General features: G+C 45.4%; 1 protein-coding gene and 1 pseudogene across 1 annotated transcript in view; one reads left to right on the plus strand and one right to left on the minus strand.

Moving 5' to 3' along the window:
* The window catches only part of Cdh1 (cadherin 1), a 74,155-nt gene that overhangs the window by 25,240 nt on the left and 21,401 nt on the right, over positions 1-27,514 (minus strand). Inside the window, exon 3 of the mRNA XM_047528055.1 lies at positions 491-717. Coding sequence (XP_047384011.1) covers positions 491-717 — 227 coding nt within the window. The remainder of the gene's footprint in view (positions 1-490; positions 718-27,514) is intronic.
* On the plus strand, positions 21,736-21,792 carry LOC124967685 (uncharacterized; annotated as a pseudogene).

Below are 27,514 nucleotides of genomic sequence, written 5' to 3' on the forward strand. Positions count from 1 at the left end.
GGGTCCATGCCTTTACCCACTGTTCTGTATTACTTGATCCCTCCAACCCAATAAGAAGCCCAAAAATCCAACAAGAGTTAGTTCAGTGTAACAAAAAGTCCTCTCAATTGGAGGGATTTTGCAACCCCCTACCCCAAAGGACCACTGGCAGTATCTGGAAGTATTTTTTGCTTGTCAAAAGCAGCAAAGGGCCGGGCCTGGTGGCGCATGCCTGTAGTTCGAGTGGCTCAGGAGGCTGAGGCAGGAGGATGGCGAGTTCAAAGTCAGCCTCAGCAATGAGGTGCTAAGCAACTCAGTGAGAGACCTTGTTTCTAAATAAAACACAAAATAGGGCTGGGGATGTGACTTGGTGGTTGAGTGCCCCTGAGTTCAATCACTGGTACCAAGACACTGCCCCTTTTCCCGGAGTTACCTAGCCCCAAACACCAATGGTGCCAGGGCTGAGAAACCTGGTTTGACGGCAGATGGAACGAGCGTCACCCCAACATACACGGTGGTGGTGGCGGCGGTGGCGGTGGTGCTCCACTGCCCGCAGCGTGACTTTGGCGGAGAGCTTCCTGTGGGAGGAGTCCCAGGCGTGGACCATAAAACTCGTCTCCGGATTATGAAGCTGTAGAGGCCGTTTGACGGTGATCACACCATCCGTGCCTACTTTGAATCGGGAGTCTTCAGAAAAGTAGACTGTCCTTGGTCGACCCGTGCATCCTTCAAAACCCACTGTAGGGCAGAAAATCACAGCGGTTAGGAAAGTGGGCAGATTGAAGACAAGAGCTCTCCTCCAGAAAGCAAACTCGATTCACCCACCAAAAGTGCAACTCACACAGAACAAGCAAGCAAGACCATCCCCGCGGACAGAACAAAGCTGTCCAGGAATCAATATTGTCATTCAGGGGGCTGGGGTTGTGGCTCAGTGGTAGAGCGCTTGCCTAGCACGCGTGAAGCACAGGGTTCGAGCCTCAGCACCACATATGAATAAATGAATAAAATAAAGATCTATCAACATCTAAAAATATTTTTAAAAAAAATATTGTCATTCAGTTCTTCATTCGTAATTACAGGATGGCTGCTCACTGTGGTCTGATTTTTTCCTGATACTGTTCGTCAAGTGAAAACAGTGTCTTACCTAGAAAGTAGCTTTTCTGTTTCAGTAATGATAACCAAAAAAAAAAAAAAAAAAAAAAAAAAAAAAAAAAAAGGCCTCTTCTTCAGGTGACTTTTGCCAACGTGAAAACCTATCACGAAAATGACTGAGACAGTACCTGCAGACCCCACAGGTTAGAGACCAGACTACAGTGAGATGCTGTGGATAGTCTCCCTTTGAAAAAATAGTATCCATTTTGACAAACAGTGGCAGATACTAAGAGAGACAGTACAGCACAATGGTTAAGAGTAGACTCTGACTCAGGAGGTTGAGGCAGGAGGGTCATAAGTTCAAGGGCAGCCTGGACAACTTATTGAAAGTGTCTCAAAATTAAATAAAAAAGGCTCAGGACATAGCTAAGTGTTAGAGTATTTGCCCAGCATGTGTGAGACCCTGGGTTCAATCTCTAGCATCACAAAAACAAACAAAGAAAAGTAGACTCTAGACCAAATTAACTGGGTTCAAGTCCCAGCTCTGCCACTTACTAGCTCTGTGACCTTGAACAAGTTATCTAACCTCTCTGATTCAAGCTACCTATCAGTGGTATGAGAGCAACAATAGCAATTATATAGTAGGGTTATTTTAAGACTTGTAGGAGAGTGCCTGTCACATAACAAATATTAAAGTTTATTAAATAAAAATAATAAAGCACATGCAACTTTGGCTAATCATCAACTTAGCTCCCATGAGTATTAAACAAAACACACTGATAATAGTATCTATCGAGTGCTGATTATGTTTATTACATGAAGCAGAGAGCTAATTCCTACTTGCAGTGTGAGGCACAGAGAGCTAATTCCTACTTGCAGTGTGAGGCATGGAGGAGAAGCTGATCATTGTCAGAGGAGATGATGAAGGTTTCAGAGAACAGAGTCTTCGTCCTGATCATACAGGGCGCTAAGACAAATGCAAAAGCCAAAGAAGGACTACCTGATGGAGGAGTGCTATGATCCACGGCTTGGAGGAAAGACTACTTAAAGTATTACATTTACTAAAGTATTAACACCTTAAAAATTATTACTCTCCAAAGCTGGGGAAGCTATGGTGAAAAGTTTGTATATGAAATATCAGAGTCCCAAAGGACTGATTCAACAGTCCTTCATCAAGCTATGTGCCTGACACTGTCCTGGGCTTTGAGGACCCAACGTGAACAAGATAAATTAGGTGACTGCTGCCGTGGACCTTATGCCATGAAGGAAGAAAGCACAACACAAAAAATAAAAAATTTCAAGGACTGATAAGTGATCCCAGCTAGTAGGGAAGCTGAGGCAGGTGGATCCCTTGAGCCTAGGAGTTCAAGGCCAGTCTAGACAACACAGTGAGATAAACAGACAGACATAGATACAGATACATACATACATGTATGAAATTTCTAAATAAACAAATAAAATTTAAAAAGCAAAAGAAAAATATAACAAAGAGCCTCCCAGGCAGAGGGTACAGTTGAAGACAGTTCATTCCAGGAAAACTCAGAACTTAGCCTGTTTTCCTTCCTTTCAAATAATCTTCCCTCCTCCATCCAATGACATTTCTATTTTATCCAAGTGTTCTTTTATACAAACTCCTGCTGTCAAGCCTACTTTACAAGGCTAGACTCCTTTATGTTCAGGAGGATCAGGTGTTGGTCAGGAAGCCCCAAAGCCACCAGTGATGTCTGGGCTGCAGTTCTCATTTCCTCCACCAGGGGCCACCCTTGCAACCATGTCTGAAGCCCTTGCTTCATTTTTCCTGCTCTTGAAAGAGAAAATAAGACCCTGGATATTTGGGGTGAGAAGAGTAGTACTGAGGCTGAGAAGTTAAGAAGTTACCTGACATCCCATAACTAGTATATGGCAGAGCCATAACTGGGCCTTGAAGGAAACCAGAATGTCACCCCAAAATATGTCTCTTTGACATAAATATTTTTGAGCCAAAGGCACTTAAGAGGTAGGGTTTTAGGTCTGTCTGAACTGCCCTTCCTTACCCACAGACAATCACAAAAACTCCTGGGAGAGAGAGCTGATATTCCTGTACCAGCAAGATAGGCCCTGTCATCAGTGACTGGGAACTGGTGCTGCAAAGATCTTTATAGATAAACTTACTGCCGCTTAGGAGACTGAGGTAGGAGGTTTGCAAGTTCAAGGCTAGCCTCAACAATTTTAGCAACACCCTAAGCAATATAGTGAGACCCTGTCTCAAAAATAAAAAAATAAACAAACTTACTAAACTCATTGAAATAATCCTCATCCTCCATCCCTCTATTTTCTCCTAGTGACTCACATAGCATTTACTGCCCCTAGCTCAGACCCCTCTGTCTTGTCATTTCTTCACAAAATGTATTGTTCTTTGTCTAGAAAGTATACAACTTTTTGCTTTGGCTACTTTTTCAAGCCTTCACTCGTGAGGGTTCTCATGTACATGTAAAAATTAATGAAATGTATATGCTTTTCTTCTGTAAATATGTCCTGTGTTAATATCCTGGTTAATAACTAACATGGACTAGATGCAGTGGTGCACACCTGTAATCCCAGTGACTCAGGAGGCTGAGGCAGGAGGATCACAAGTTCCAGGCAACTGTGAGACCTGGTCCCAAAATAAAAAATAAAAAGCTCCCCTGGGTTCAATCCCTAGTACCACCAAAAGACAGGGAGAGGTGATCTAGAATCTCTCCTATGCCCCTAACCTGTATTGCTTTGGAGAGATGCTTGGCTTTTTTTTTTTTTTTTTTTTTTTTTTGGTGGTGCTGGGGATTGAACCCAGGGCCTTGTACAGGTGAAGCAAGCGCTCTACCAACTCAGCTATATCCCCAGCCCCTTGTTTTTTTTTTTTTTTTTTTCAATGCTAGGGATGGAACTTGGCCTTGCACATGCAGGCAAGTTCTCTACCAGTGAGCTACACCCTTAACCCTTCACCCCAAACCTGGACGATTTTTAAAGGATTCTGCCTCCAAGTTAGGAGCCTAAGGATGATAGAAATCTGAAACCACCGCAGCCCTAACTGGGAGTCTGTTAACTGGCAAATAAACTGAGTGACCAGGAAGAGTTAACTCAGAAGAAGAGAACTTGTCTTTCATGGCCCTCCCTCCTAGTTTCTTAAGAACAACAACAAAATTCCCTAACCCTTCAAGCTCAGTTGACAATTCACTTTGCAATCTTGATGGGCTGGGGGCAGGGTAAGCAAGGGCCAGCTATAACAAATGGTGGGAAGGAAAGCAATTAAAAAAAAAAAAAAGACTGGCTGCAGTTTTGCCACTGGATTATAAATCCAGATTTTACCATCTTTTTGCTGGGTGGCCTTAAGCAAATGACTCAGCCTCTCTGGGCCTCCATTTGCTCTATTTTAACATGAAGGATACCACCAAGTGGGGAGCCTACCACTTCAGAATTTCATGAAGATTAACCAAGACGGTGAACATGATTACGCTGCTGCAGAGTAGTGCAAAAGGAAGTGAGGATGCTTTTCTGTGCTTCTGGACAGACGAGACAGAAGTATTTTCTAAATGTACAGACGGGCCATAAAATGACAACAGAAACTAGAGAAGAAATGCCAAGTCCTTCAAGGATGGGAAAACACCACCCTTTGAGTCTATAGTAGGAACTTCTTTTCAAACTAAAAAACAAGATGCTTTTCCAAGAACCCTCACCTACCACTGGCACAACTAATGGCGCAACTGGGCTGCATCTGGGGGCTCGTGGTGTACGCAGGGAACATGAGCTGCCCTGGATTCCTTTCCCCAGCTCATCCAAATCTGGGCAGTGAAAGTGGAGACAGGCATGATTGGACTTGCCAAGGGTGGTGGCCTGAAAAAATGAAAATGGTTTTGCAAATAACTTGACGCAAGGCACTTAAACTACCGGGGCCTCTCGTCTTGACGCTGGCTAAGCCTCGCCCTTTGAGAAGTGACAGAGTAAGTGTGACAGGGAGCCCCAACCTGAATTACCAGGTGCTCATTAAGACTCATTATCTTTCTGTAAAACTGGATCCTCTGGGCTGACAAATTGCAAGTTGCAGGGGCTCTGGGAAGCTCCTCTAGGAGGCGGGCGGGGCGGGGCCTGATCAGCCCCTGCGCATTCCCACAGCACCAAGTGGGTAGCAGGGCAAAATGGGAAGCCAGAGAGCAGCACATGGGGACTGAGGATATTTGAAGAAAAAAAGTTAACAAAAAGTGAGACAGCGGGGGAATGAGGAGCCTTTAACCCAGTGTGAAGGCCTTTCCTCAACCTGCTATTTGGTCACGTGATCTAGAAACCAAATCCCAGTAACAACAGGTGAGAGAGTCCAGTGGCCCTGTCTACGTAGGATAATCTTTCTTCCACAAAAAGATCACCACACCATCACCATCATCAAAAACCACAGACTCACTCAACAGCTGCAGCTGTTCTATTACATTTTAATTGTGTAGAACATTGACTAACACACCCCGCTCTATTTTAAGCACTTTACAAATATTAGCTTATTTAATACTGGGATTCTATGAAGTTGGTGTACCTGGTGTCCTCCTCTTACACATGGAGGAACTGAGGTAGCTGACAGGTGGCGGAGCTGTGATTTGAACCTCGGCAGTCCAGAGTGCTCCCTAGGTGATGGTCCTTGCCCTGAGCTCCTTGTGTCCAATTTTCTGACTTCATCCCTGCGTCAGGTCCCTAGGGCAGGCATCAGCAACACTGTTTTCTTTTTCCTAAAATTACACACTGGGGAATGCAGGGGCTGAGCTGGTTCACCCCAAAGTGAGGGCTTTTCCCACTGCTTTTCCTTCAAAATGGGGGTGTGCTTTCTAGCAGGAATTAATAAAATAAAAAGGCTGGGGATGGAGCTCAGTGGTAGTGTCCCTGGGTTTAAACCCCATTCAAACAAACAGACAACAACGACAAAAACCAAAACCAAAACCAAAACCAAACCAAACCAAACCAAACCAAACAAAACAAAACAAAAAAACAACAACAAAAGAGAGGGGAGAAAAGGAAAAAGATGGTCCAGAACAGTATGAAATTACACAGCAGGAAGTTAAACCAGTGAGACAAGCCAGGCACACTTGCCTGTAATCCCAGCAACTCAGGAGGCTGAGGCAGGAGGATTGCAAGTTCAAGACCAGCATCAACTGGTCTTTGTTTAGTGAGGCCCTAAACAAAGGAGGGGGGCTGGGAGATGTGGCTCCAGTGGTTAAGCACCCCCTGGGTTTAATCCCAGGTGTCAAAAAGACAAACAACAACAACAAAAAAAAACTAGTAAGAATGACTTTTTGAAAGTGTCTTTAATGTGGGGAAATTCTCACTGTTATTCTTCCTGTTTTCTAGTGTATTTGGCAGAAATAATAAGCTTTGGGTTGGGGAGATAGCTCAGGCCCTGGGTTCAATCCCTAGTGCTGGAAAGAAAGGAAAGGAAAGAAAGGAAAGAAAGGAAAGAAAGAAAGAAAGAAAGAAAGAAAGAAAGAAAGGAAAGAAAAGAAGAAAGAAAGAAAGAAAGAAAGAAAGAAAGAAAGAAAGAAGGAAAGAAGAGAAGAGAAGAAAAAGAAATAATAAGCTTTAGACAGAAAACCCTGGAAGAGATAGCTGAAGTTCAAATACAAATAAAACCCAAGTTCATGAAAGCATTGGGTCTGGAGTGGGCAGGCTCTGAGCACTCAGCAACATTCCTTCCTCGGAATTGCCCGCCTGCAGGGAACCCCACCCGCCTCTCCTCCACCCACGTGCAGGCTGGAATGTGAGCGGGTAGGATGGAGACACTCTCAAAAGCTTCTATAGATCCCCAGCAGACGCTGGGATGTGAGGACAGGGCCCTGATGGCTGAGCTGCCCAGTACCAGTGGGGAGATGCAGTCTCTGAGGACGCTGCTGGGAAGCAGGGCTGCACACAGTTACACACCAAGGGGACATCATGGATCATCTCTCCTCTTCAGAGCCAGGTCACTGCACTCAGCTGGACTTCAAGGACCATTTGAACTCAAGCTTACGTGTACAAGATCAAAGAAGCTTCTGAGGCTCCTGGGGGCCACGCTGCCATTATGTACCCCCAAACCAAGGGCTTCAGTTTCTAATTTAGTTTGATGTGATGAATGTAAGGACACCCAGGGAGACAGACAACCTCATTTAAGTGAAATGAGAGTTTTTCCTTTAGGGTTCAGGAGTGATGTTTCTAACTCCAACCATAAAGCCGTGAGTTCCCACAGGTGCCTATACGAAACTTCCCTTCATGTTGACCAATTTCTTAGGTGGCACTGGGTAATGCTGGCAGGGCTTCCTTTGATGGACATCCATGAAATCACAAACACTACAGGCTAATTAAGCACCCATCATCAGCAGAAAATTGCTTTGATGTTTAAAAAAATGGGGGGAGAGGGACAAGTAGGCTTCTGGGCTGCCCCATCTGGGGCATGATGAAGAGGAGACTCAGTCCCCTGGGAAGACCGGCCATCTCAATTGTAATGGGTCTCTATTTCTACGTGTCCATCTGCTACTGAGAACTGGCAGTAACGATGATCTAAAATCCTTATTAAATTCAGCAAGCCCATGAAGTAGGATTTAGCATCCTCTGTTTATAAATGAGGACACTGAGGCACAGAAGTGAAGGGAGGTGGCCAAGTCACGCAGCTCTGAAGAGACAAAGGCTGTGGTCCGATACACTTAACCCATCAAGATTTAACCACCAGGAGGCCTGGCTCTCAGCACTGAGGACCCACTTGAGAAACTCCGCTAGTTAAATGAATTCCTGGAGGTTAAGTCACACAACGAATGGAACAGTTAAGAGAGTAAATAGAAGGAGAGTCATAAATGCAAAGCATCGGCAGACACGCACCTTCCCTCTCTCCTAGGACAAATACGGAGCCTTAGAAATCCAGTTCCAGACATCAGAGAACTGATGTCTAAAGAACAAGGCTCTTTAGACAATCACATGGAGGAGGAAGTTTGAGACTCCAGATTCAGAATGTTCTGAATTATGTCACCGCTTTGCACGAGCTGAAATAAGATTTCCTCTAACTAGCCAGCTGCAACCCCAAAGGCTTCTCTGTGGAAGAATTGGAAGTGTCCTTGCACAAACACAGCTCCCAGCATGTGGCCCCAACACCTGTGCACCCACCTGCTTCCTGTGTACTTTGGTTTGGTGAAGGCAGAGGCAGCCACAGTACTTGTTGAGAGGTGGCTCCCTTGGGTTCCCAGGGACAGGAAACTTATTTGCAGGAAGCTTATCAGGTTGTTTCTCCTAATCTCCCCCAAATTTCCTTGCCCAGAACAAATTCACTAACTTCACCAATGTGCACCCTCAAATCAGATGTCAACAGTAAATGCTGCCTGGGTAGGAAGCAAGGAACAAATCTTCAAGAATCAGAGAAGGCTGGGTGTGGTGGCACAAGCCTGTAATCTCAACAACTTGGGGAGCTTGAGGCAGGAGAATTGCAAGTTTGAGGTCAGCCTCGGCAACCCTGTCTCAAAAGAAAAAAATAAAAGGGCTAGGGATAAAAAGGCTCAGTCGTAAAGCACCCCTGGGTTCATTCCCTGGTAGAAAGGGAGAGAGGAGAGGAGAAGCAGCAGCAAGCAGATGGGCAAGTGGGGTGGCAGTGGAGAGAAAGGTGTCACGTAGAGAGAGGATTAGATGAAGATGAGCTTAAGGATGAAGGAAAACCTGGTCCCAGCCATTTATCCTTTATTTCCAGAAAGGGAGTAAGCAAGGAAACGATCATCCCTGCTTCTCGATGGCTCCACCCCTCTGTGAATTTCCCCTCTCCTGGGAAGTCACTAATGCTACCTGGGTCATTGATGCAGTGCCTTTGCTTGCCAGTCATGTTTCGACCCCGGCTGATGCATTTTCTTCTCGACAGCAAATACCAAGGATGCTGATCAGAATCAGCCTGGTGAAAAATGCTATCGGTGCTGGCACTTCTGGCGCCGGTTAGCAGCCAGTGCAGTTTGTTAATATTTTGCATTTGTGTGAACCGAGGTCAAACCAACTCTGGTTCAAATCCCACCTTGGGTGCCACTGTTAAAATGACCTCTGCTGATGATCACTAGGTGTTTGTGGAGCTTAGCCCTGCAAGTACAGCAGCCAACTAAACAAGAGGCTGCCTGTGGCGGAGGGGTGACATTCCAGCGGAGAAGAGCCTATTGAAAAGTAAATTAGGGTCAGGAACTAAAAGCTTTAAAACTGTTAGCAGGTAAGGGGGTTCCCAGGGGGTTAGTTGCCAGCCCATCTAATGAAGGGAGTCTAAGGAGGGCCTCCAGAGGGCCACTGGAGCAAGGGCTCTGCGTGCAGAAGCCAGGGAGGGAGGGAGCTGCAGGGAGGCACAGGGGGAAGAGTTCCAAGGCCTAGCCAAGAACTGCGTCCTACTGTGAGACCCTGAGGGCCAGGCCCTGGGCTGGTACTGAAGAGTCACCTGGGGACACAGTGGATGGTGTGACATTCTAGAAGAATTTAAGTAATTAGTGGATCCCACACTGGGTCTGTGTCCAGCACTTACTCCTGCTCCTTCAGTCCAAAAGGACGGAGGGCCTCCCCATCCCCTCTGTCCTTCTTGTCAACAAGATCAGAAAAAACTCAGTTTAGGATCATTTTCCTTCCCAGGCCTCTCCTGGACAGCACAGGAACCACCAGCACCCGCAGATAAAACCTCACCCAGTTTAATGGCAATGTTCCTGCCTGGACAGGGTTCTAATGGTTCTGCTGGGGAAACTGGGGTGAGTCTCCACTCAAGTCAAGACCCAGGACTGGGTTTCAGTTTTCCAAGGGGGTGGGCACTAACTGGAAGGAACCTCACCTGAGTTTAAGAGGTGGGGGAGGAAATGAGCAGTTGATCTCCACTCCCTCAAGGGGCTGGGGGCACGTGGGCCTCCTGCAGAGGGGGAAGTGGGGGGGCTTTGTCCCTGCCTGCCACAAGAGGGAAACTTGTTTGGTTTCTTGAAAAAGCACGAGGTGAATGGGGAGGCCCTCTGGCTTCCATGCCAAATTGGAGGAGTTTTATTGTCCCGGCTTCTGGCTGCATGAGAAGTGCTCAGACACCCCACCCTGCCTGCCTAAATAACAGAGGTGCTAACTGCTCATTCCCATGGGCTGCAACCCAGGAAACATTCCTGCGGCCAGCTTGGGCAACTCCAGGAACTGTTTGCTTATTGATTAGAAAGAAAAGGCTCCCACACAGTACCTGCCCACTTTTCCTTTCTGGAGGGTTCCATGTTCTGAATTCCAAAGCACCTGAGTTCCCACCCCCAGTCCCCACTGACCCCTCACTGGAAGGGGCAGCTGACAACCTTGGAGCAGGGCAACTGGGTCCTGAGCCCTACTGTGTCCCTTAGGGCTCTTCAGGTCTTTAATTCTCACAAACTAAGGCCCATTGATCAAAATTTCTGGTTCAGGTTTTGGTTTCCCAGTACTGGGGATTAAACTCAGGGCCTCAGGCATGTGAAGCCCAAGGTATGCATTACTGAGCTACATCCCCAGCCCCGACCAAGAATTCTAACATCTTCTCCATCCAGGGTCTAAAATGCACTGCACACCCTCTTCTGGGGCACTTTGGCAAAAACACCTAGGCCTGGGTCCTGCCCCTGACTGAGTCCAGATGTCCAGAGCTGGGAGAGCCCAGGTGTAGGTACATTTAAACCTTCTGCAGGCACTTGTAGGAAATGTGATCTCAGTGACTTCCCTTCTATTTACCTTGACTGTTGAGCCTTCATGTAAGAGGAGAAAAAGAACCTGTCACCTTCCTCAGTCACTTTATGTTCAGGGTGCCTTGTTATCTGTGTCTATTTCTTGCCCCCAATCAAGTTTTGATTTTAATTCAATAGCAGGACCTTGTGTATGTGAGAGGGGGAAAGTTACAAAACACAGACGATACAGCCGCACTGTTTACAACAGCCAGCTCATCACATGAGGAATGGGTAAATAAGATGTGTTCTATCCATACAATAGAAATTGTTTGGCAATGAAAAGAAATGCAGTAGCAACACATGCTACAACATGGACGATGGGTTAAAACATCATGCTCAGAAGCCAGAGCCAAAGACCACATGTCGCATGGTTCCATTTACTGCATGTGAAATGTCCAGAGTGGGTAAACCTACAGGTAAGAGTAGATTAGAGGTTGCCCAGGGCTGGGAGGAAGCTGGGGTGGAGGCTCTGCTGGGATGCCTGTGCAGGGGGAGCTTTTTTGAGGGTTGGTGAAATGTTTTTAAGTTGATGTAATGATGGCTGCAAATTCTATGACTAATACTAAAAACCCACTAAATTCTAGATTTTGAATGAGCATACTATAGGATATGTGAATTGTATTTCAAAAAAACTGTCATGAAGGAAAAAAGAGCCCACTCCCAGAGACTCGGGAGGTTGAGGCAGGAAGATTGCAAGTTCAAAGCCAGCCTTAACAGAAGCGAGGTGCTAAGGAACTCAGTAAGACTGTGTCTCTAAATAAAATACAAAATAGGGCTGGGGAGGTGGCTCAGTGGTCGAATGCCCTGCGTTCAATGTCTGATACTCTTAAAAAAAAAAAAAAAAAAAAAAAAAAAGTCAATCCATAAAGTTTTTAGGATGGATAAAGTGTGGTATAGCCTCTCAGTGATAAAAAGGAATAAAATAGAAAAAAATGCAATAGCATAAGAACCTTAATAGCACTATTCTAAGCGAAAGAAACCATTCACAAAAGAACCACACAGCTACTTACTAGAGACACAAGCACACCCATGGTGTCCTGGAGCAGGGGGTAGGTGGAGGCTTGACTGCCAAGAGGCCCAGGGGAACTTGTGAGGTGACAGAAATCTGAAACTGGGTTCGGGTGATGGCTGAACAGCTGTGTATGTCTGTAAAAATTATCTAATGTATATTTACACTGGGTATAATTGTGTGGCATGTAAATTACATCTCAATGAACCAGAAAGAAATACAGTTATTAGGGTTTCTTTTAAGAACCCCATGAATTGAAGTCCCACCATTCAAAACAGATACAGTCTAAACCAATAATGGCAAGGCTATGAAAAAGCAGAGAGAGAAAAGAGAAACCATAAATAATCCTTAGTGAACAAGAATTAGAAAAGTAAAAATAATCCACACAGTCACCTGTGGACACGGTGTGAGGCTCTACGCCCACTCAGGCTATGTGAAGCAGGGGATTTTCTGATCCCCTGGATGCTGAGGCCCAGAAAGGCTCAAGTCACTTGCTCACAGTCCCACCTGTGAAGTGACATTCACACCTGGGACTCGCCCAACACCAGAGCTTCTGTTCTAACCACTAAGCAAAACTGTCCTGCCTAGAGGAGGAAGGGACACTCTGGTATGAGGGTAAGAGTCCAAGTTGGAGGTAGATGGCTGAAACCACACTTAGTCTCTGTAAAGAACACACCCAGAGAGACATGCACTAATCCAGGGCCACATTTCCAAAGCCTGAGGACACAGAGATGTGGCAATGCTGACTGTGAAAACACAGGAAAGTTACCATGGAATTTGGAATCTTTGTCTTTTTTTTTTTTTTTTTCTTTTCTTTTTTTGGTACTGGGGATTGAACTCGGGGCACTCGACCACTGAGTCACACCCCCAGCCCTACTTTGTATTTTATTTAGAGACAGGGTCTCACTGAATTGCTTAGAGCCTCGTTAAATTGCTGAGGCTGGTTTTGAACTCGCGATCCTCCTGCCTCAGCCTCCCAAGTCACTGGGATTACAAGTGTGCACCACCATGCCCAGCTTCTCTTTTGGTTTTGAGATGGGGTCTGTCTGTGTTGCCCAGACTGCTCAGAAACTCCTGAGCTCAAGCGACCCTCCTGCCTCAGCCTCCTGAGTAGCTGGGACTACCAGAAATTTGGAATCTTTGAATCATTCAGTCATTCAAAATTGGGCTCTGGAAACTTCTCAAAGAATGAACACGAGGCCTGTCCTATTCCCAAACATGGGTTGTGCTGGAAATGCTCAGACCCTCTGCCTCTGACCTTTGGAACAAAACTCCTCTCACAGCCCCAAAGACCGGCTGGAAGCCAAGATGCAGAAGTGAGGCATTTCCCACAGTCTCCAGGTCACATGCGCTTGCGTATGACTCCACGATTAAGCCCTCACTTGTCCAACACGACCTCCGAGAGCAGCTTTCCTTTAATGGACCCGAGCATCATTTTTCTTTAACTCCACAAGTAAGCACTGACCCAAGAGCAGCTGAACCTACTCAGGCTGCCCGAAAGGTATCTGCACAGACTCCAGAGAAATACACCCACAGCCAGTGCCACCTACCTCCGAGCACCAGGAAGAGAGAGAGGGAGAGATGGAGAGAAATAGAATGGGGTGCTCCCTCTAAGAATCCCAAATAGGAAAAAAAGGAAAACAAGAAGAGAAAATAGCAAAAAGACGAGTTGGTGGGCGCCACATGCAGACTTCCATATCTGGTGGCTACAGCCATGTGGCCAACTCTCTTCTCAAGAGGCCACAGAAGGTTGCTGTGGGACTGTCCCAGCAGTGATTCTCTCTACCTTCTTAGTTTTCTGGTTGCAGCCCTTGCCAAAAAGACTCCATGATACATTTATCTGGCCTGTTCCTACTTTCGATTGTAATTCATAGTTGGAAATTGACACACACACATATATGACGTATGTAAAAGATAAGTGTGGTAGAAAAATGTGAGACCACCCAAGTATCCATCAATAGAGGGTTAGATAAATAAATTATGGAATCTTGCTTCAGTGAAATATTATGCAGCTATAAAACAAATAAGAGAGCCGGGGTTGTGGCTCAGTGGTAGAGTGCTTGCCTCACATGTGTGAGGCACTGGGTTCGATCCTCAGCACCACATAAAAATAAGTAAATAAAAATTAAAGGTATTGCATCCATCTACAACTAAAAATATTTAAAAAACAAAGAGCCAGTCATGGTCAAGCACACCTATAATCTCAGCAACTTGGGAGACTGAGGCAGGAGGATCACAGTTCAAGGCCAAGCTCAGCAATTTAGGGAGGCCCTAAACAGTTTAGTGAGATACAAAATAAAACATAAAAAAGGCCTGTGTTCAATCTGCAGTACTAAAGGAGCTAGGGATGTAGCTCAGTCTGAGATGGTCCAAACCCCAGCACCACACAAAAAAGAAGAAAGCTCTTTGTTCTTTATGTCCTGCTGTGGCATAAACTTCAAGATATATATTATTAGGTGATAAAAAGCAAAGTGCAGAGTGGGACTGCCTTTTGGGTAAATAAAAAGGAGGTGGGTGGGTGTGGTAGTACACGCATATGAGTCTAGCTTTAGTTATTGTTTTATTTTTATCAACAGTGTGAACACTTTACCCATTTTTTTTTTTTTTTAATGTGGAGTCATGTTGAAACTTACTATTTACTTTCTATTTGAGAGAATTTAGGATAAAGGGTATAGCTCAGTGTTAGTGTTTGCCTAGCATGTGGGCCTTGGGTTCCATCCCTAGCACTGAAGAAAACAAATTTATTTTGGCCAAATACTTGGAGGAGTTGCGAAATTCACAGGCCAGTGAAATGGAGAAGAACCAAGGTAATGCCATTTTGTTTTGACCTGACTCCATTGTATCCTTGCTTGTAATGCTTTCCTTTCGGCCTCTGAAGCTGTACCTATGTTGACAGTAGAGGGGGTTCTTCCTGCTTCCCTGACTCTGGCCCTGATGTATAACAAAAATGACTCTGAAATGTGTAATCAAAACAATTCTCTCATGTAATCAAAATATCTGTCTCAACAAGGTCTTTCCTGACCTACGGGTGTCTCAATTATCCTTGTGGTTTTGTGAATTTTGCCTTTATGAAGTCTGTACTTCCAAAATTCAGGTGCTGGGAGTTCTTCAGGCATTAGCCTGCTCCCAGCCACGGCTTGCCTGGCATGCTCATTGAAAAAACCCTTTTTCAACCTGGCTCAATATGCATAGTGGTTTGTAATTTTCCCACACTCCCTAACAGCCAGTTAGAAGGCACCTGTGTCAGGCACAGGTACCTGTAATTCTAACTATCCAGGAGGCTGAGGCAGGAGAATCCCAGGTTTGAGGTCAGCCTCAGAAACTTAGTTAGACCTTGTCTGCAAATAAAAATAAAAAAGGTTGGAGATGTAGCTCAGTGATAAAGTGCCCTGGGGTTCAATCCCAGCACCTCACACAAAGGCACACTGTGTCCACTCTCGGGGGATTGAGAACCCTCTGAGAATCTCAGCAACATGGGATGCAGGAGCCCATGGGCGGTGGGAAAGAGGGAGGATGACCCACATGTGAGCGGAAAAGGAAGGGGCACAGCAGGCAGGACGCTGGTCAGCTGGTCTGGCAGAAAGTGGCAGATACCAAGTCAGGTGACCAGATTCTCCTTGCAGTACGCCAGGCAAGTCCCTTGCATTCTTTCTGTGTACGTGTTCTCATCTGTAATGTGCAGGGGCTGAGCTGTACCAGCACAGATGTGGGGCTCGGAGGCCTTGGATGTCATGGCAAGTCTTTTGGAGGTCACTCTGACCATGTTTCTAGATTTTACACGTGTGAATCCTTTCTTCCCACAAAGTCCATTTCCAGCACTTTAGAATGAAGTTTTTTATGGATTCAGGTAAACAAGGAGTCAGTACAGGCTTAGTCAGTAGAAAGGTAAAAACAGCATTCACAGAGGATTCAACAAAAATGCAGGTGATCGTTTAAAAAGAATCAAGTAACTGGGTGTTGTGGTACATGCCTGAAATCCCACCTACTCAGGAGACTGAGGAAGGAGGATTGTGTGTTTGAGGCCAGCCTCAGCAATTTAGCAAAACCTGTCTTAAAACGAAAATTTAAAAAATGGATCTAGGGATGCAGCTCAGTGATACAGCACTTGCCTAGTATGCATTAGGACCTAGGTTTGATCCCTGACACTGCAAAATAAATAAACTTAATTAAATAATTTTATTTACTTATTAATTTGAGGTACTGAGGATTAAACCCAGCCCAGTCCTTTTTTATATTTTATTCAGAGACAGGGTCTCTCTGAGTTGCTTAGGGCCTTGCTGAGTTGCTGAGGCTGACCTTGAACTCATGAACCTCCTGCCTCAGACTCCTGAACCCCTGGGATTACAGGCTTTCACCACCATGCCCAGCTGATTTTTTAAAAAAATTTAAAGAAAACAATGAAATGGGCTGGGCGTGGTAGCTGGGGACGTGGCTCAGTGGTTGACTGCCCCTGAGTTCCATCCCCAGTATCCAAAAAAAAAGAAAAAGTGAAGAAAAAAAGAAAAGAAAACAGTAAAATGGGATTGTGAAAAGGCTTAGACTGTCTGTAGAAGGACACAAGACATGGGGACACTGCTCATATCAAGAGACAAGCTGCCGATACCGGACGTTAAAGGGAGGGACACTTGCTAGCAATTCCAAATCATTTAAACTGGTTTGTGTTTATTTTCTGGTCTTCATGTGACATTTTTCTCTCCTCTAATGAGAGAGTTGAGCTGAAGGAAGGACTGGTGTAGTTGACTGTAACTTCAATGAGCAACCAGTTGGGTGCTGTGGCTTCCAAAACCCAAAATGCTGACTTTGGATGCATTATCAGAAATACAAGACTCAGGACATGGGAGTCTGCGGGTTCTGTTCTGTCTGATTCTATTTGTGGTTTGATAAGAACATTCTCAGGGTTGCAATCTAATGATCTAAACGATGGATGTCGTATTTCTTTCCAAGCATCATGCTTTAAGAGGGACATTGACCCCTGGCTCTGGCCCAGGGGCAAAGGGGAAGGATGGTAAGTAGTCCTAATGTAGAGGAAGGGACAGAAAGGGAGAGGCAATGGGATCTTTGCTTTTAGAATTTATAAATCTGACTCCTTTGAGAAGAATTGGTCACAATGGTACCAGAGGGCAAGTGAAGAGCTATGGAGAATAGGAAGAGCAAGACAATCCAAGAAGAGAAGCAGATTTCTTCTGCTAAGAGCTGACCTCAAACAAGACTGAACTGCCAGCCTCCTGCAGGCTGCTCTCTCCAAGTATCAGCACGGGTGGCTGCACCTGGTACTGCCTTTGCATGACACTGAGGCTGGTGTAAAAGCTTGGAGTCTACATAGATCTGGACTTTAATTTGAACTGTGCCTCTATCTGTGATCCTTTAAGGAAATTCATTAGCCCCGGAGTCTCTGACTTCTCTAAGACAGAGAGAATGGTCCCTATACACCACAGAATCGAAGGGAAAATCTGAAGAGAGTGGTATGGGGCGAGCCCTCCATGTGTTGCTGCTGTTATCACTACACTATAAATGCTGTTTGCAGAACTGGAAACTTCTGCAGCTGCTTCCAGGGCACCCTGCAAGACAGGCAGGGCCCAGGTGGCTGTGCGGACTTGGCAGGGCAACAGCCCAGTGCCTTCTGGAGAGGCTAGAATATCAGCAGTGCCTCTCTCTGGCCTTGGCCCACACCCCCAGGACTGGCTACTCCTGCTTGCGGGTGTGGTGGCCCCTGCCTGTGGGGAGTGCCCACAGAGCCAGAGGAAGCTTTGGACTTGGGAAAGTCAATCCTTCCCCTCCCCTTCTGATCAAAGTTCTGGTACCACAGGGAACAGTGTCCGCCCACACCAACCACTCCCTTCTTAGGCCACCTGAAAACAGCTCTACGGCCATAAAAGGAAGTTTCCTGATTGCTGCTCTGCTTTGCCTGATCCACTCCTTGAGGCCTTAGCAGCAAGAACTTCAGAGTTGGGCCAGGGTTGTTAGGTCTGTGAATGGATGTCAAAGAAGGCACCAGTGCCCTGGAAGGTGGCTAGGATGTGGGAGCCTCCCCTAGGAGGCTCCACAGCCCTTGACGGTTTCTTAAATGGGCCTCAGATCCCAAAAGAGAATCTCTGGATTAGAGACAAAAGTAGGGGTTAAAATGGTTATTGATAGTAGGAGAATGAAGGGGTCTCAACTCTGACCACCATATCTGGTTGTTTCCAATGCCCCCGGCCTTCAACTCAAACCCTGGGGGCACCGTCAGAAAAAACTCCAGGTTTCCTGGGAGCATGCTCAGAGGGCACCGTCAGAAAAAACTCCAGGTTTCCTGGGAGCATGCTCAGAGAGGGTGAATAATAACACCTACAAAGTACAAGTGAGGAGTGGGGACAGGGTAGTCAAAATGGGGGATGAGAGAAGAGCAACGAGAGCTTTCTCCCCACAGACACAATCCATCTCTCTCTCTCTCTCTCTCTCTCTCTCTCTCTCTCTCTCTCTCTCTCTCTCGTTGTGCTGGTGATTAAACTCAGAATTTGGTGCCGTCAGGCAAGGTGGCACACACCCGTACTCCCAGCAGTTTGGGAGACTGAGGCAGGAAGATCGCAAGTTCAGAGCCAGCTTCAGCCACTTAGCAAAGCCCTGAGCAACTCAGCGAGACCCTGTTTCAAAATAAAAAATAAAAAGGGAGGGGCTGGGGAGATAGTTCAGTCGGTAGAGTGCTTGCCTTGCAAGCACAAGGCCCTGGGTTCAATCCCCAGCACTGCAAAAAAATAAATAAATAAAAAGGGCTGGGGATGTGGCCCAGTGGTTAGGTACCAAAACACAAAAACAAAAACACCTGGAGCAAGCTGGGCATGCGCCCTACCACAGAGCTCTGCCTGGTCCGGACCCATTCATCTCTTGGCGCCTGGACTATGGCAGCAGCCTCCTCACAGCTTTCCCAACCCTGGCTCAGGTTGCTCCAGACTCTGCTCTGCACAGCAGCCCCTGGGAGTAACTGAGGGGCCTTACTCTACCCAGAGCCCTCAGAGACCCCTCCCCACTTCCTTTCTCTCAGAATAAAAGCCCAGCTCCTACCATCAGGTCGCAGCCGCCTTGGTCACCCGTTCCCCCCACCCCACTTGATTGCTCCGGACAGGACCCTGGCTAGGCCTGTTCAAGTCTGCATTTGCTTCCCCCTCTGCCTGGAATGTTCTTCCTCAGATGACTGTGTGGCTCCCACCTCCCTTCCAGAGTCTTCGCTAAAACGCTCCTTGCTGTAGGGTCACCTTCAGGCAGCCCCGATCCCTGGATTTTAAATGGCAGCCCAGTGCCTCCAGCACTCTCTCGTCTTCCTTCCTGCTTTGTTTTTTCTCCACAGCACTGACCACCTTATTATATATTTACAACTAAGGGACCTTGGGGTCAGCCCAGCCGAAGAGGGGCAAGGATGCTCATGAGCCAGGAGTACTCATTATGACTGTCCGAGGCTTCGCCAGCTGGCCAGGACTGCACCTCAGCCTAATGGTTTCATGCCCGTGGTCACCTCTAAGAGCTCAGCTGTCAACCCAGTGAGAAGCATCATGCAGAGGGTCAGTTCATCTTCACTGTCCTGAACGAGGTAGGTACTGTATTATCCCCACCTTACAGTGAATAGACCAAGATGGGGAGTGATCTGCCCAAGGGCACATAGCAGCCACCAGCAGAGACAGCCTGCCTGGCTCCAGCAGCCACCTCCTCTTGGCCCTATCATTTGTTCTGTATGTGTGCCTCCCTGCTTCTCTCTGCCTTTTCACTCCCTTCCCAAAGTCACCACATGGGGGTGGCAGGTTCCAGGTAGGGTCGGTTTATTCCTGAGACAAGCCACGGGGGCATCTCATTACACCTGGCACTACAGGTAGAAGGCAACAGAGCTGACGGGGCAGACGGTGCTGACAAGGCCTCTGGAGACTTGGGGACTTGGACAGCCCAGGAATTGGCTTCAAGAGCTGTAATAAGTTGGCTCCACACCTTGACTTGTCAGCCTTGGCAAACCTGATAGGCCACCTGGCCATTCCCAAAGTCTTAATTTGCTTAAATAAGAGTAAAACCTTTGGCTGTAATTTCCAGAGAAAGTCCTGTCTTCTGACATGAGAAGACATGACAGAAAAGTCAGGAAGACAGAAATCTTTCTCCCCAGCTCCATCAATTCCATGGTAAAACCACGCATTAACTAAACCTGGGATGACGGGGCAAATGCTTGCCATCCTTGCCAGCTTTAAATACCTTCTCTTCTCAGTTTTAATGCACCACTTCTGCTGACTGGGCAGGCTACAACTTTCTCTTTTAAACACCCTCTTAAGCCATTAGCTTAAGAAAAGCTGGAAAGCCTGCCTGCCTTTTGATTACATAATACATCAAATTTATCTGGGGTGTCCATTTCCTTGGGAAGGTAGATAGTTAGGGTTTCCCAGAATGCCTTCTGCTTATGAGAAGGATGCAAATCAAGGCCCTACACAGGGCGCAGGGCCAGGTGGAATCACTGGACATTAAGGGCTGTTTACTGTTTAACTTTAGCTCAGAACAATAGCAGTACTAACCCAATCCAGACCTGTTTTGCTAAAGATCTTATTCCCCACCTTAGTATTTTCTAAAAATCAAGATATAATTAACATAACACAAAATTCACTCACTTAAAGTGTCTAATTTCAGTGGTGTTTAGTATATTCAGCCTAATGCACAACCATCAGTAATTTCTAATTCTGGAACATTTCCATCACCCCAACAAGAGAGTCTACGTATTACCACTCATCTCAGTTCCCCGCATCCTCATCCCCTCACAATCCCTCATCTGCTTTCTATCTCCATAGATTTGCCCACTCTGGTTGTTTCATACACAAAGGTACCTGATTGGCAGTGGTTTACTTTTTTTAACTTAATGATGGTTTGGAACTGATACGTGTTCAATAGAAGCCAGAAATCAAATTTTTAGTTTTGATTTTTTTGTTTGTTTTTGAGTTTTGATCTTTTCCCAAGCTGGCAAATATGCAGTGTGCAGCATAACACGCTGTAATTTCTTACTCAGCTATGCTGTTCAGCAAGTTAGGTACATTAAGTGCGTTTTTGATTTCTCAGGATCCAATCCCATCACAAGTCCAGGAGCAAGTGTAAGTGAAATTGTGCAGTGTGGTCTTTTGTGTCTGGCTTTTCCACATACCATAATGTTTTCAAATTCATCCATGTGACGCTATATGCTCCGTGTCTTGTTATGACTGAATAATATTCTACGACATGGATATATCACCTTTTAGTTATCCACTTATCGGCTACTGAACAGTTGGGGTGTTTGGGCCTCTCTGCATAATGTTATTTTGAACATTCATGTACATGCTGTTGTCTAGACACATACCTTCCATTATCCGGGGCATATTCTTAGGAGCTCAATTGCTGGGTCATATGTAATTCTATGCTGAACCTGCTGAGGAGATGTGAGACTGTCTTCCCCAATGGCCACAAAATTTTACACTCCTCCTAGCAGTGTGCAAGTGAGAGTGCACTGGTTCCTCCACACCCTTACCAACACTTACGTTCTGTTCCCTAGTGAGTGACATGTTCTTGTTGTGGCTTTGCTAATGGTCTTTAAGGGGACACCGTGATGCTGAGAGCAGGGCAGGCTTTCTAAGGACACTCCGTGACAGGCTCTGTGTATCAGTTCTCTGATCCTCACAGTAACTGCCAGGTGTGGCGGCACACACCTGTGACCCCAGCAACTCGGGAGGCTGAGGCAGAAAGATTCCAAGTTCCAGGCTGACCTGGGCAATTAGTGAGGCCCTGACTCAAAAGAAAATTATTTTGAAAGGGCTGGGGATATACTCTGTGGTAAAGCACCCCCAGTTCACTTTCCAATACCCAAATAAAACAAAAATGTTGCCTGTCACAGGGTAATAAACACAGGAGGTAGGACATGGGTGGCAGACGAAGTCAGACACTCCTGGAGAAAAGGGGGTTTCAGCTCCACCACTCGGACCTCCAATCAGGTTAGAAACCTGTCCTCTCGTGCTCGCTTCGGCAGCACATATACTAAAACTGGAACGATACAGAGAAGATTAGCATAAAGCTTGGAATGGAACCACCATTTGACCCAGCTATCCCACTCCTTGGCCTATACCCAAAGGACTTAAAATCAGCATACTACAGAGATACAGCCACATCAATGTTCATTGCTGCTCAGTTCACCATAGCCAGATTGTGGAACCAACCTAGATGTCCTTCAATTGATGAATGGATAAAGAAACTGTGGTATATACATACAATGGAATATTACTCCGCCATAAAGAATGATAAAATTATGGCATTTGCAGGCAAATGGATGAAATTGGAGAATATCATGCTAAGTGAGATAAGCCAATCTCAAAAAACTAAAGGACGAATGATCTCGCTGATAAGCGGATGATAACATATAATAGGGGGTGGGAGGGGTTAGCATTAGGGTTAGGGTTAGGTTTAGGGTTAGGGTTAAGGAGGGGGGCAAGAATGGAGGAAGGAAGGACTGTATAGAGGGAAAAGAGGGGTGGGGGGAAGGAAAAAAAATAACAGAATGAATCAAACAACATTACCCTATGTAAATTTATGATTACACAAATGGTATGCCTTGACTCCATGTACAAACAGAGAAACAACACGTATCCCATTTGTTTACAATAAAAAAAAAAAAAAAAAGAAAAAGAAAAAGAAACCTGTTCTCTCTGAGTTTCAATCTCCTAACCTATACGTGGGTCAATGGCTTGAATGGCAATCTTTAAATCCCAGGACGGTTGTGGGGATGAAGTGAGAAAGTTCATGGTGTGAAAGGACCCACACAAACCTGACGGACAAGCCTGCCAGTTTTGATAACAGGATGTTATTGGGAAAACTGTGCATGACTTAAAATGTGCTAAGTCTCCCTTTAAAAGCTGATGTGAAGCCAGGTATGATGGTACACACCTGTAATCCCAGCGACTTGGGAGGCTGAAGCAGGATCACAAGTTCAAGGTCAGCCTCTGCAACTTAGTGAGGCCCTAAGCAACTTAGCAAGATCCTGTCTCAAAATAAAAAATAAAAAGTACTGGGGATGTGACTCAGTGGTTAAGGGCCCCTGGGTTCAATGCCCAGTACCAAAAAAAAAAAAAAAGAAAAGAAAAAAGTTGATGTGAAGGATTCCCATTATTTAAAAGCTGTATATAAAATGTATTTTACTATATTAAGAATGTTATAGTGCAGTTTCAAATCTGAATGATTCAAATTCACACCACTTCCAATGGCCAACACGGCACTCCTACTGTGCACCAGGCCCCCTGCGGAGCACCCTAATCTACTGTTCATGCTCTGCAAACGTTGATCATTATTCTTCACATTGGTAAAACCAGTCACGTATGGTGGTAGGCACCTATCATCCCGGCCCTCCCGAAGCTGAGGGAGGAGACTCGCTTGAGTCCTGGGAGTTCAAGATCAGCCTAGGCAACACAGCAACCCCTTCTTTAAACAAACAAATGAATGAATAAGTAAATAAATAAGTAAAAGTGGCTGTGTGTAGAGTATGTGCTTACCATGTGCAAGGTCAAGTCCAATCCCCAGCACTTAAGGGAAAAACTAAACATTACATGAACTACGATTGCTACCTCCGTGAAAAGAAATCTAAAATGCTATGTTTGGGCTGGGCTTTTTGTTTTGTTTGTTTTCAATAGCTTCCTTTCCTAAATTTCTCCCTTTTGTGGAGAGACGTCTGTTGAAGACGGATGGACCAAAAGTGAGCCTGGAAAATGCTCCCGCCTGGACTTACACCATCAAGACCCTGAAATCTAATTTCAGGGCTTGTTAAATCATGACCTTTTGTTCCTTGTGAAAGCAACATGCTGACACCATCAGGTTTGCTTTCTTTAGATGCCTCAGATCTGGAAATGCCAGCTTTGCTTTATTACAGGGGAGGGGAAATAAAACAAGCCTTTTTGAATTACAAACTTAAATTCCACGTATGGCTGGTGTGCGTGAACACAGTTTCTGTGAGAGTGGTGTGCTCATAAAGACAAACAGCAACTTCCCACTGCTCCGGAGTACAACAGAGGCATCCGTCTCTCCCAGAGGTGGGAGAACAAAACAGGGTGCGGCTCATCAAAGTCAAGAACACCGGCTTCTCTCTCACATTCCCTACTGTGCACACCGGTGGCAGCCATGGAGGCGATGTTTGAAATGGCTTGTGTGTTAGATTCTATGCTAAATAAAAGACATTCTTGGGATAGTTGAGGATATTTGAATACGGAGTCAATGTCAGATGATACTGTAGATTTTCCTACTTGGAATAATGGTACTTCAGTTCAGACAGCAAGTCTTCTCCCTTAGGAGAGACGGGTGGTGAGCCACGTGAGCCACTTTTTTTCTCTGAATATGAACTTAATTTGTTTAATGGACATAAAAATTGTACATATTGACAGGGCACTGCGTGAGGTTTCAGCATTTGCTTACATTGCACAATTGTTTGATGTTCAATAAGCATATCTAGCCCTCAAACATTTATCGTTACTTTGTGGCGAAGCATTTAATATCCTTTCTTCTAACTTTTTAAAAAATTTTTAATTTTTTAATTTTTTTACAGACTGCATTTTGATTCGTTGTACACAAATAGGGTATATCATTTAGTTTTTTTTTTGTTTTTTTCAGTTCATTTAGTTTTTATGGTTGTGCATGATGTAGACTCATACCATTTGTGTAATTGGACATATACATAGGGTAATGATGTCTGTCTCATTCCACGATTTTTCATACTTCCCCATTTCCTTCTACATAATCTAAAGTTCCTCCATTCTTCTCTCATTCCCCTTCCCTTCCCCCATTATATATCATCATCCCCTTACCAGGGAAAACATTCGGCCTTTAGTTTTAGTTTTTTTGGGGATTGGCTTATTTCACTTGGCATGATAATTCTCCAATTCCATCCGTTTATTTGAAAATGCCATAATATTACCCTTCTTTATGGCTGAATAATCTTCCATTGTACTAGCTTTTTTTGAAGTACACAGTACACAATTGTTATCTACAGCAACCCTACTGTGCAATGGAACACAGAACTTATTTCTCCTGTGTAACCAGCTTCCCTGCCCCTGCCTCCCCTCTGCTCTCTGCCCTCTGGGAACCAGCATTTACTCTCCACTCCTCCTCGGAGCGCAGCATACTTTCAAATGGCTCATCACATACAGATGAAGCAATGAGAAAGGCAGCGTGCACTGTGAAATGAGGTTGTCCATTGTATTTCTCAACTTCTATGTATTTGTAAAATTTTTTCTAATTAAAAGTTTTAGAGATGGGGGAAAATTCTAGGAACAACAACAGAAACACTAACCAAACTAACCAGTCAACCACCTATGTATGTGTGTATGAATGTATGTATGTATGTATGTGTTTATGGTACTGGGGATTGTATTCTATTATTGAGCCACATTCCCAGCCCTTTTTATGTTTTGAGACAGGGTCTTGCTAAGGTGCTCAGGACCTTGCTTAGTTGCTGAGGCTGGCGGTGAGTTTGCACTACCACTTCTGGCTCCAGTTGTTTTTTGAGGATGTAATCAGAACTGACTTCCACCTAGCATGCACTGACACAGCTGCACTAATGGCTGAAACATGGAAGATGTCTCCAGTTGCTTGCTTGATGAGCAGCCTCCACCCTGAGCCTCCTGGGGTCCCTCCCTCATGCCAACACCACCCTCTAGCTACTGCCCAGGACCTCAGGACCTGGCATCCACTTTGCCTACAAAAGGTCCATGCTAAACTGGTCATTGTTAAAAATTTACAGTATCACTTGAACATTTTTAACTACTGGCCATATGCCACCAGCATCCCTTCTCCTTTAGGAGGGTTCCAACATCTCTCCTCTAGGTCGACAGTCCACATAACTTATTCACACTGAAGTTTTTTTGTTTTTGCTTTGTTTTGTTTAAGAGACAGGGTCTCAGTGGGCATGGGAGTCAATGCCTGTTAATTCCAGCAACTAGGGAGACTGAGGCAGGAGGATCGCAAGTTCAAGGCCAACCTCTGCAATTTAGGGAGACCCTAAGAATAAAAAGCAAAAAATAAAGGACTGGGGCTGTAGCTATAGTGCCCTTGGGCTCAATCCTCAGTACTGGGGGAAAAAAAAGACAGATAAACAAGGTCTCCTTATGTTATATTGGTTGCCCAGGCTAGCCTAGTATTCCTGGGTTAAGTGATCCTTCTGCCTCAGACTGCCAGGTAGCTGGGACAGGTGTGTGTAGAACTCTCTCAGTCCCAATCCCCTAGCCTTTTTATCCTGTAAGCCTAATAGTTCGTGCTGAACTATTTGCCACATCATGGTGATTTTTTTAGGAAGGCCTCTGTCACATTTCAGTAGAACGATATAGTTCCTATCTCACAGGGTATGAGATAAGGCAAATACAAGGTCTGAATACAGCCCAGGGCAATGGCACAGGCCTGTTTCCCAGCTACTTGGGAGGCTGAGCTGGAGGATCACAAGTTTCAGGTCAGCTTGGGCAACTTAGGGAGACCCCTTCTCTTTAAAAAACAAAAAAGGAAAAAAAAAAAAAAAAGATATTTATACAACTGAAGGTTAGGCCAGAGCTAGGCCCATTGTAAACAATGAATAAATACCAACAATCACTCATGGCAGACAGAACTTGGTGCATTTCAGATGCTCAGTGAACATTTGTTGAATGTGCCTTATAAGGTCTATGACTTATTAATCTCAGTGGGCTAATTAAAGAGAAACACTCTTTTCTCCCAAGAGGCTGGGGTGGGGCAATGACTGCCCAAAAGGCAAATTAGAAATGAAGTTTCAAACCTTTTTTGTTTGTTTGTTTTTTTTTTGAGTTACTGGGGATTGGACTCAGGACCTTATGCCTGCCAGGCAAGTACTCTACCACTGAGCTATGTCCCTAGTTTCAAGAGTGCCTCACCCTCCATGCATGGCATGAGGATGACCAGCATCATGAAAGACAATGACCCTGTCAGCAAGGATCCTGACAGATTGGGTGGTAGACAAGGCAAGGACATAAACTTCGGTCACCACTGGGCTACAGGGGGTCAACTCTGAGATGAGGAACTGAGATTCTCTTTCCTTACCTCAGGGTACACTATCGTATTCTGTGGTTAGGAGCTCAGTCAGAGGTCAGATGATCTGAGTTCAAATTCCAGCTCTCCTTATCAATTAAACCACCTCAGCATGTGACTTTGTTCCTCTTGCCTCTATTTCCTCCTCTGTAGAACAGAGCAGTGACAGACCCTGTTTCCTAAGGGGATGGAGTAAAGGGTCAACGGCAGACCCTTAACACTGTGTCAGACACAGAATAAAAGCTCAATGAACATTGGTTGCTTATTCAGGACTGGAGAAGAAAATGAGACAGATTCAAAGTAGGAAATCAAAGGTTTGTAGAGCAGAAAGAGAAAGTCTGATTTAGCTGTGCCTGACGGAGGACACTGTGGGCAGAAGTAATTTCCATCAACCGTCCATCCCAAATACTTTCTGACAGAAGAGCCTGCGCTGAGCCGTGTCCACTAAAGAAATAAGCCTTATTGTTCTGGTCTCCTGAGCATCATTTCCAAAACACCCAGCACCTCCTCCGCTGGAGGGGAAAGGGCCCTGTCCAGCCAGGAGGCTGCATCAGTCCAATGGACTCGTTCGCATCACTTCCTCTTGGTGGAAGCCGGTAGATGAAAGGCATTTATCTGTCCTTCAGAAGAGATCATCTGACCCAGGGACAAGCTCTGGTCTCTGCCCAGCTTCAACTTCATTTCCTGTGAACCCATGGAGTCTACAAGGCCTCAGCCAACGTGG

The sequence above is a fragment of the Sciurus carolinensis genome, chromosome 16 (assembly GCF_902686445.1).
Source record: "Sciurus carolinensis chromosome 16, mSciCar1.2, whole genome shotgun sequence".
NCBI lineage: Eukaryota > Metazoa > Chordata > Mammalia > Rodentia > Sciuridae > Sciurus > Sciurus carolinensis.